We start from the raw sequence: 9650 nt of genomic DNA on the forward strand, positions 1-9650 counted from the left end.
AGAAGAATTCTCATTTCTTCTTCTTTGACTTTATTTTATTCACTCACGTCAGCTTTTTTTTTTTTTTTTTTAATAGCACTTTGTCTTTATTATCATCCAATAGGAATGCAGTTGTAGAAAAGGGCGGTGCTGGGGCCTGCGGCGGTCTGCCAGCCTCAAACGAGGCCACAGACTCGAATGGGCTGTAAATTTCGATTGATTTTGATCGGCTCGACGTTTATCTGATCGGCCGATCGATCAGAAATCGGACGTCTGTGAAACGAAGCTGCTGAAACAGATCAGACATGATGTTGTAAATATTGTTTGACCTTTGACATCTGTTCACATCACACCGAAGCCGAACTCGACTTTAAGGAGAAGAAGAAAATGAAGTTTAAACGCTGATTTTGTTTGTTCTGATTTAAAATGCTGATTGACGAGCAAACCTTTGACAAATAAACTGATGAGGATCAAACTGAGCTGCAGTGATTCTTCAGAGCTCGTCTCTGTGCGTACAAGTCATCGTTGGATTAAAGAGGACGTGAAACGCTACACGCAGGCCCACGGAGCCCTCAGGCTCTCACAGCTGTAACGCTGGCTGTGAACCTGGGTTTAAAAACAGGCGTAGCGCCATCTTCTGTCAGGTTGGCGCATGACGTTGTGTGGTTGGCACATTATGATGTCAAACCTTTTAAGCTTTGTCTTGAAGCTGTTATTTCTTCAACCCAGGTTCACAGACAGAGTTGCACCTGCGTCAGTGTCTGAGGGCGGGGCTCCGTGGGGTAAATGAGGCTTTGCGTGTAGCGCTTCACGTCCACGTTAAACTGTGAGGGTATCAGGACCTGAGCTGCTCTCCTGCAGCGGCTGGTTTCAGCTGTTTATCAGCTGCACGTGTTCCGGTCCGGCCCTTACGGTTGACAGCGCCGCGAATGAGAGAGGCGGCAGAATGAAACGATGGACAGACGCTGCTGCTGTCAGACCGTGGGTCATTTCCACGTTCCTCTGACTATGAGAGTCGGTGAGGGTGATAACAATGAGACAAAACATGTCAGGACCAGAAACTGAATAATGAGTGTGAGGAGCGCACATGCTGATTACAGGTATTACACTCACTGCCATGCAGTCGGTGGAGGCGCACACTCCTGTCCCAGCACAGGTTACACAAACAGTCGTACTCTTTACAAGGGAGCCATCAGAGACGGAGACTTTCAAAAGAACGTAAACCTTCACAAACGCCTTTACTTTTTTAAACAGTGTAAGTTTGACTGGTCTGCAGGGGGCGCTGTCTCGGTGCCATCTGTTAAATGGTCTGGAGCTGGAGGCGTTTTGGTTCTTACGTTTGTTAGTCATTCAACGAAATGACTCCCAGTTTTCTTCACTGTGAAATAAAAACTGAACTAAGATTGAATGTTAAACACCGATGTGAGCGAGGTGCAATACCACTGTGTGCCACAGGAGGGGGCAGTGAGTCAGTGTTACCTGTATTAAACCAGGTGAGTTTTCAAAGTAAAAGCACCAGTTTGGAGAGTCTTAAACTGATACATTAACTAAAAAATAATCGTATTCATTGATTATCAAAGAGTCCTCCTGCAGCGTGTGAGTGTTTCAGGTGTGTGTGTATGTTGCAGTCTGGTGCCTGTGCCGCAGCGGTTCGAGGATGGCGTTCTTGATACCGTTCTTTTCTCGATGGGTCGCACGATGACGCAGGATGACGTTCGTCAGCTGATTCAGAGGACGGTTCAACAGGTGAGATGCTGCATAGGCGTATGTGAGGTCAGAGGTTCATGAGGCGTAGTCTCCACCCCCTCAGGTGCGTTAGATGACCTCTCTGTCCTCTCAGGTTGCGGGGACGCTGAGTCTGGACCTGGACCGGGCCGAGCACCTCCTCATTCACTGTAAGTGGAACGTGGACTTGCTGGTGCAGCGGTACACCGACGACCCTGACGCCATCATCGTGGCTGCCGGACTCAAGTTCCTGAACCCTCAGACGCCGCCGAGCCCCGCCTCCACCTGCCCAGTGTGCCTGAGCCCGTGGAGCTGCGGCATGGAGCTGGTGCCTTCGCTGAGCTGCATGCACTACTGCTGCAGGGTCAGCGCCGCTCTCAGTTCTTGATGTTTGCCGTGGGCGTGGCGTGAGTCTGACTGTGTGTGTGTGTGTGTGTGTGTGTGTGTGTCGTGCAGTCGTGCTGGCAGGAGTACCTGACGGCGAGGATCGAGCAGAACCTGATCATGAACTGCAACTGTCCAATCACAGACTGCCAGGCTCAGCCCACCTCCCAGTTCTTCCTCAGCGTCCTCACTGACAAGGACACCATCGCCAAGGTAACACACCACCTGACCACCCTCAGGTTTGCCTGTCCCGTCTATGGGTGTTAAGCTCCTCCTTCTCCGCAGTATGAGAATGCCCTGCTGAGAGGCTACGTGGAGTGCTGCTCCAACCTGACGTGGTGCACCAACCCTCAGGGCTGCGATCAGATCCTCTGCAAGGAGAACACGGGCAGCATGGCGACCTGCTCAAAGTGCTGCTGGTCCTCCTGCTTCAGCTGCAACTTCCCTGAGGTCAGAGGTCACCTTACATGCTTTCAGTTTATAGGTGAAGCTGTAGTTCCCACGGGAACCTTGTTTTACCACAGACTGTATAAAAAGATTACCTAAACCTGCATTCTGCCTAGTGTCAAGCAGGGGGCAACTCCCCTGACGTCTGATTGGCTAAAGTCTCCTGGTCACCTGATCTGGTCCTTCCAGGTCTAACTGAATAAAACATGAAGATTATGCAGAGCATCCTTGTTGGCAGATGCTTTGTCAGTCAAATCCCGTTAGCCAATGAGTGAGCGGCTCCATAGTCAGGTGACCTTCTTGCTCATCGCACCAAACGAAGCACAGAAACCAGTGGGTGCATGTCCATCTTCTCTATACAGTCTGTGTGTTGTAGTCGCAGCACCTGGGTTTCGGGTGACCGCTGCTGCGTTAAACCGTTTAAAGGCCAGGTATGTAAACATGCGACCGCTCCCCCCACCCCTCCTGCAGGCACACTACCCAGCGAGCTGCAGTCACATGTCCCAGTGGATGGACGACGGCGGTTACTACGAAGGGATGAGCATGGAGGCTCAGAGCAAACACCTCGCCAAGCTAATCTCCAAACGCTGCCCGAGCTGCCAGGCTCAGATCGAGAAGAACGAAGGCTGCCTGCAGTACGAACGCACACAGACACACACACACAGACACGCACGCGCACAGACGTGCTGGTAACGGTGATGTCGATGACCTCTCTCCTCAGTATGACCTGTGCCAAATGTAACCATGGCTTCTGCTGGCGCTGCCTGAAACCATGGAAACCAACACACAAAGATTACTACAACTGCTCTGCCATGGTTGGTCCACATGCTGTCATGTGACTACACAAGTCAGCCAATCAGAACAGCAAACGGTGTGTTAAAGGTGTTATCTGTCTGCAGGTGAGTAAAGCGGCGCGGCAGGAGAAGAAGTTCCAGGATTACAACGAGAGATGCACCTTCCACCATCAGGCCAAGGTATGACTACAGACCATCAAAGAGCACCGCTGTGGCCCGCTACAGGCCGTGCAGTCAGTACAAAGAGCGCATAAGTATAAATTTGTCAATGCGATAACTCAAGGTGATGTAGGCGCTTCAAATGAACCCCACACCTGCATCTGCTGAAACCCCCGGCCCAGCTCAGGGGTCGGGGGTCTGAAAATACTGTGGATAGCTCCAGGCTAAGGCTGCCGCTGTATTTAATCACACAGTGACGTAGCTGACAGACCGGGTGGTGTCTGTGTGTGTGTCTGCAGGACTTTGCCATCAACCTGGAGAACAAAGTGTCGTCCATCAATGAGGCTCTGCAGATGAAGTCTCTGACCTTCGTCATCGACGCCTGTAAAGTCCTCGCTCAGGCTCGGAAGGTATCGTCCCCGTCGTCTTCCTCCTCCTCAGCCGCTCCCGCTGAGGTTGGAGCGTGTCCTTACCGTGCCCTCCGCTCTGTCTGCAGGTGCTGGCCTACTCCTGCGTGTACAGCTACTACAACCAGGAGACGGAGAAGATGGACGTGATGGAGCAGCAGACCGAGGCTCTGGACTTGCATACCAACGCTCTGCAGATCCTGCTGGGTGAGGCTCCCATCCTCTGATCCTCGTCAGGCCTGTGTGAACTGGTCTCACTGGTGTGTCTGCTGGTTTTCTCTCCTCAGAGGAGACTTTGCTGCAGTGCACTGACCTGGCCTCGTGCGTGCGGCTGCTGAAACCCGAACACCTGAACACTGGACTCGAGCTGATCCGCCGCATCCAGGAGCGCCTCCTCGCCATCCTCCAGCACTCCACCCAGGTACTCGCTCCAGAACCAGTTCGGTCTATGTGAGACCGAGCTGGTGAGCCGACGAGCGTTACGGCTCTGATGACAGAACTGGGAATGCGCCTCAGCCCACATCACGGAGCCGATTCCTCTGACAGGCTTAGATGATCCTGCAGGGGGCGGAGTGAAAATCATGCACGCTGTAAAAAGTTAGCTCTGCACGTTTTCAGTCTTTGACATTAAATCCAACGCTTTAAAAAGATCTCGCCACGGCGGTGGCTCAGCGTGTTTGGTGCTGCAGATTTGTTGACACTTCCTGCGGTGGCGTTTACATGTGAAGAACGGCGCAGGCAAAGTCGCTTCACTCTGAACTTTTTATTTCTGAGGCAGACGCGTTCACTACTCTCAGAAAATACACGGCCCGTAAACCATGGACAGCGTTTACTGTCAGAGCTGTGACGGCGAGCTCCGCCTCCACGCGCTGTCGTGTCATGACCACATTAGTCAGCAGCCTCAGTCAACGATAAAACCTATCAAAATAAAAGCTTCTTTAGCTGTTTCTTCAGAGGGCGCTGCTCTGACCTCCTGACAAAATGCGATGGGATGTTCTGTGATGTCATCGCTGCACTGCTTCCTGTTTCTGTCTCCAGGACTTCCGTGTTGGATACCAGTCCAAGGGCAGCCAGGAACCAGAGTCCACTCAGTCCTCCAACCTGTCCAACCACGCCGACGCCAACAAAGTGTGAGTAACGCTTCCTGCAACGTAAAGCGAGGTTGAAGGTGCGTACTGAGCATGTGCACACACTGACGCGCTCTCTCTCTCTCACGCAGGTCCAAGTCGGACCGGGCGTCCCACTCCGGAGACTCTGACAACAACAACTACACGGGCGAGGAGGGCGGCGACGAAGCAGAGGATGACGATGACGAGTACGATGAAGAGTACGTCCCAGAGTGGCACGAGGACTACGACGAGGACGACATCGACGAGGACGACTTCTTCTCCGACGACGACGAGTCCGAGAACCTGGAGAGGGACTTCAGCCCCTTCGACTGACTCGGGTTTAAGAGCCTGAGGGCGACCCAGGTGCTCCCGTGACCCCGCACCCTCTGCACCGCCATCCAACGCCACCTCAGGATGTCTGCGAGGGCGCTGGGACAGACGTCCTCCTTCATCTCGAACACAGCTGCACCCGCTTTCTCACTTCTGTATCTCACTTCCTGTATTTGCATTCAGAGTACGGAAGCAGGCGAGGGTCAAAATCAGGAACGAGCTCTGAGTTTAAAAAAAAAAAGATTTTTACGTCCTGACGTGACCACTTCCTGTTTGTTCGCTCTTTAAAACTAGAACGAGCCCGTTTGGATTAGTTCAAAGGTCTTTGTTTTAATTTGGTTAACCCCAGTTTAACTTGTGCTGACTTAAACCAGTTCACGCTGGTTTTCCTTTTTCTCCTCCCTTCAGAAAAATAGTTCACGTGATATTTTTACGACTTCTGATTGGAGCTTCCGGCTCTGATTTTGGTTTGTTTTCCGGCCGGCCTCGGTCCTGCTTCCGCACCTGAATCATATGTTTGTTTTCCTGAGGAGTAAAGGTGAGAAACCGGACGGCGCCCCGGAGTCGGACTGCCGGTCCGGCTCTCGCTCGTCCTCCTCATCGCGTTCTGCCTTCGGTTCTGCGTTTGACGGACGTTGCCTTCGTTAGTGAGTGAAGAAACTCACTTCCTGTCTCCGTGTTTGGAGGTTTTTATGTGTTCTGAGAGTCTGCGGTTTCTATGCATCTGAAAAAATCGATGCTGATGGTTCTGATGGGTCGAGCAGAACTGATCTCTAATGTATCACTGCAATAAACGAGCGATCGCTTCTCATTTGCTAAGCAAAGACTGTCCCCTGCTCCGTTTGACGCTGTTGGACGACTTCCTGCCCTGCGGGATTCTGGGATGTCGCCTGAGCTCCAGTTTTGCTGTAATTTTGAGAGATCTTATATTCATATTATTGATGTTCTGAGATGCTTTTCTGGTTTCTTTATTGGAGTCGAGCGACTTCCGCTAGCAAAACTAAATAAAAGCTTTTTCTGCTACTCTTCAGTTACTTTCAAATGTAATTAGATTACATGCCAACTGTGTCTTCAGTGTATTTTTTTTTTTTTTTTTGGGGGGGGGGGATGGGGGAGATTCAGGCAGTTGTACTTTAACCTCAAAGCTTGTCAGTCTTTAGTGTTGTGAGGACACCAAGGATCCTCCCACATCACGCAGAGAGAATGTAAGAGTAAAATCTCATGATACAGGTTTCACCTGTGAGGTCGTGACTTCCTCAGGTCGTCCACTAACCACAAGATCCACATCCCAGTGTCCTGGGGCGCGGTACAAGGTGAGAGAGAGGGTTAGGATACTTGGCACTCCCACTGTTATTCTGTAATTATTTTTTGTTCCATTCTTGTTTTGTACCCATCAGCAATTCTGCTGTATTTGCACCCTAATATATGAGAACGGAGGAAAACTTACATAAGTCTGTTTCGTGGAACGTTACTAAAGTAATAAATGCATGAACTAGTTTTTCAGCGTCACTCTGAGACAGGATATTTCTAACTTTAGAGATGTTGCACAAATGGAAGAAAGCAGTCTTACATATTTGTTTAATATGTGCGTTGAAGGACATGTCCTGGTCAAACATGACTCCAAGGTTCCTCACAGCGTTACTGGAGGCCAAGGTAATGCCATCCAGAGGAAGAATCTGGTTAGATACCATATTTCTAAGCTTTTCAGGGCCGAGTACAATAACCTCAGTTTGATCTGAATTAAGAAGCAGAAAGTTAGCGGCCATCCAGGTCTTTATGTCTTTAAGACATTCCTGCAGTTTAACTCATTGGTGTGTGTCATCTGGCTTCATGGACAGATAGAGCTGGGTGTCATCTGCATAGCAGTGTAAATGTATGCTATGTCTTCTAATGATGCTGCCTAAGGGAAGCAAGTATAATGTAAACAGAATTGGTCCTAGCACTGAACCCTGTGGAACTCCATAATTAACCTCAGTGTGTGAAGAGGACTCTCCATTTACATGCACAAACTGGAGTCCGATATCAATCAATCAAGGCTTTATTCACCACGTGCAGGTTGCTCTGCAGTGAAATAGGACCCCCCCCCACACACACACACACACCTTACACAGACATCACATGGGGATACAGGTCGGAGATCGGTAGCGTTACAGAAAGAAAACACTGAAATGTACACTACAATAGGAAAGTACAAGAGGAAAAAGAAGAGACCTCATGCTGGGCTCCTGGGAGGACAGCAAGAGAACAGGAAACAAAAAAACTCCTCTACACAAAAAGCACATAAATGTCCACAGCACAACATTATGGAACACATGACAAGCCACAGGGTCGGGTGGGGGGTGAGGAGTCATCCGAAGCAAACACAGCAGCCATCCTGCCCAGCGCTACCATTCCAGCGCAGGCTCAGACCTGCCGTGTTCCCAGGAGGGCACAAGCATCGAAGGCGTTTGGAAAGGGAGGGGGGATGAGTGTGTGCATATCAGTGTGTGTGTGTGTGTGTGTGTGTCCAGAGTTCAGCTGAGACAGTGTCCTCCTCCCTGCCAGGCTAAGTAAACAGTCTTCCAGCCAACCCAGGTGGCCTTGCATGGAGTGGGAAGGAACAGACTAAACACAGTCGTTATCAGGGTGTTGTTGTTCAGCTCCAGCCTTGAGACCGCAGCTGGCGCTGAGAGGGTCTCCGCATGAAGTGATGGTGCTTTTTACTTTAGTGCGAACAGCTCATATGAATTTCAAAGCAGTTCTACAGTCCGACACTGGTCTCTCTATCTCCCGTTGGAGCGCCGCGAGCTTCGCCATACTTGCGTTCTGTGATGTTGTCATTTCTTGTGCTCAAGGAGCCGATTCTGAGAACTCACGGCAGTGAGCCTCCCCGAGATGTCATCCAGTCTGCGCTCAGAGATCTTATTCTGAGTGTTCACGGCAGCCGTAAGCTCCAAGATCTTCTCCGTGCTGACTCAATGAGCCCATTTTGAGAAACTCACGCCTCTCCCATCATTTCAATCCCAGCGGGCAGCCTTGTGGGGGTTTGAACAGCCGGTTCCGCTTCCTTAATTCTTCGATAAGTCAGGACCAAGCCAGCTCCGATCAGCCAGAAACCTGTTACCATGGTTCCGAATAGGTAGATATCTTCAGCAGTCAGGCTCACCCGAGCCCAAACTTCTCGTTGAGAAAGGGGTGTCGATTGCATTCAGAGACCAGTTGATCCAACCCATAATTCTTCTTTTAGGTTTTAGAGAACAGACTGTGAGAGTGTTCCAGGGAAAAGTAACACAAAAAACACGAGACTAGACAAGGACACAAGAGGCTAAGCAGGGAAGCTAAGGGAGAGGAGGAGGAGAAAAGTGCGACCGCCTTCGTCAAGAGCAAGAGCAGAAGATATGATACAAACCACTGCAGAAGAAGCCAAACCTGGACCTGGCACTTCACACAAATTATACACCTATTTCAAAACCTTTGATGGCTAAAATATAAGAAAAGCTTGTTGAGACACAATTTAGGAAAGTTGGAGAAGCACAACATTCTTGATAACTCTCAATCTGCCTTTACAAAGTTGCATTAAACTGAAGAGCTCTAGTTAAAGTCACAAACAACCTTTTGCAGGGTGTCTCCTCAGTCCTTCTTTTGCTGGACCTTAGCTCAGCCTTCAATAACTTTAATCATCAAATGTTAATCCACAAATGAAACCACATGATCAGGATGTCTGGATTTCCAGATTTTTGAAGCTTAACGCAGAAAACACAGTCTGTAATTATTGTCCAGAATATCTGAGGTCTTTTCTCGTCCACTGTAAAGGCAAATGCTCTGAATATTGGCTTCACTCTTTGAAATATCTGACCCAGTCTCCATCCATTCTCTTCTGCTTATCCTTGTCACAGTTTGGAGGGGGGGGGGGGAACTGGAACCTATCCCAGCGACCATAGGACGAGAAGCAGGGTACACCTTTGACAGGTCATAGGTGACCTCATGTCATACTGTGTATGGTTGTGTGTGTGACAAATAAAATTTGAATTTGAATAAGGTTTCTGAGTTCATGTTTGTTGTTTTACTTGATTGTGGTCATATGACTGTGTTTTATTAATGCCTTTAAAAGACACTTTAAATATACATTACTTATTTAATCACTCTTGCAAAAATGTTTCAGATTTAATTTACTAACATAATTTCTTAATATTTTGTATCTGTTAAATTGAGAGCGTGTCCAAGGAGCCGCAGGCCTCAGTTTGTCTGTGATTGGCCAATCAAACTGTTGAACATCTCTAAGACTTTCTCTGGTCCTTAAATAACATTCTCGGCCAGTCAACATCTTTAACAACATT

General features: G+C 49.3%; 1 protein-coding gene across 2 annotated transcripts in view; it reads left to right on the top strand.

Moving 5' to 3' along the window:
- The window catches only part of cul9 (cullin 9), a 36433-nt gene extending 30069 nt beyond the window's left edge, over positions 1–6364 (top strand). For both annotated transcript variants that reach the window (XM_082556544.1, XM_082556545.1), the window contains 12 exons: positions 1608–1725; positions 1820–2068; positions 2161–2301; positions 2374–2538; positions 3007–3170; positions 3257–3350; positions 3435–3509; positions 3788–3898; positions 3985–4102; positions 4183–4316; positions 4934–5025; positions 5115–6364. In XM_082556544.1, the coding sequence (XP_082412670.1) occupies positions 1608–1725; positions 1820–2068; positions 2161–2301; positions 2374–2538; positions 3007–3170; positions 3257–3350; positions 3435–3509; positions 3788–3898; positions 3985–4102; positions 4183–4316; positions 4934–5025; positions 5115–5337 (1684 nt within the window). In that variant the 3' untranslated portion in view covers positions 5338–6364. The remainder of the gene's footprint in view (positions 1–1607; positions 1726–1819; positions 2069–2160; positions 2302–2373; positions 2539–3006; positions 3171–3256; positions 3351–3434; positions 3510–3787; positions 3899–3984; positions 4103–4182; positions 4317–4933; positions 5026–5114) is intronic.
- The last annotated feature ends 3286 nt before the right edge of the window (positions 6365–9650 follow it).

Source organism: Aulonocara stuartgranti (assembly GCF_965226115.1).
Source record: "Aulonocara stuartgranti genome assembly, chromosome: 13".
In the NCBI taxonomy this organism is placed as follows: domain Eukaryota; kingdom Metazoa; phylum Chordata; class Actinopteri; order Cichliformes; family Cichlidae; genus Aulonocara; species Aulonocara stuartgranti.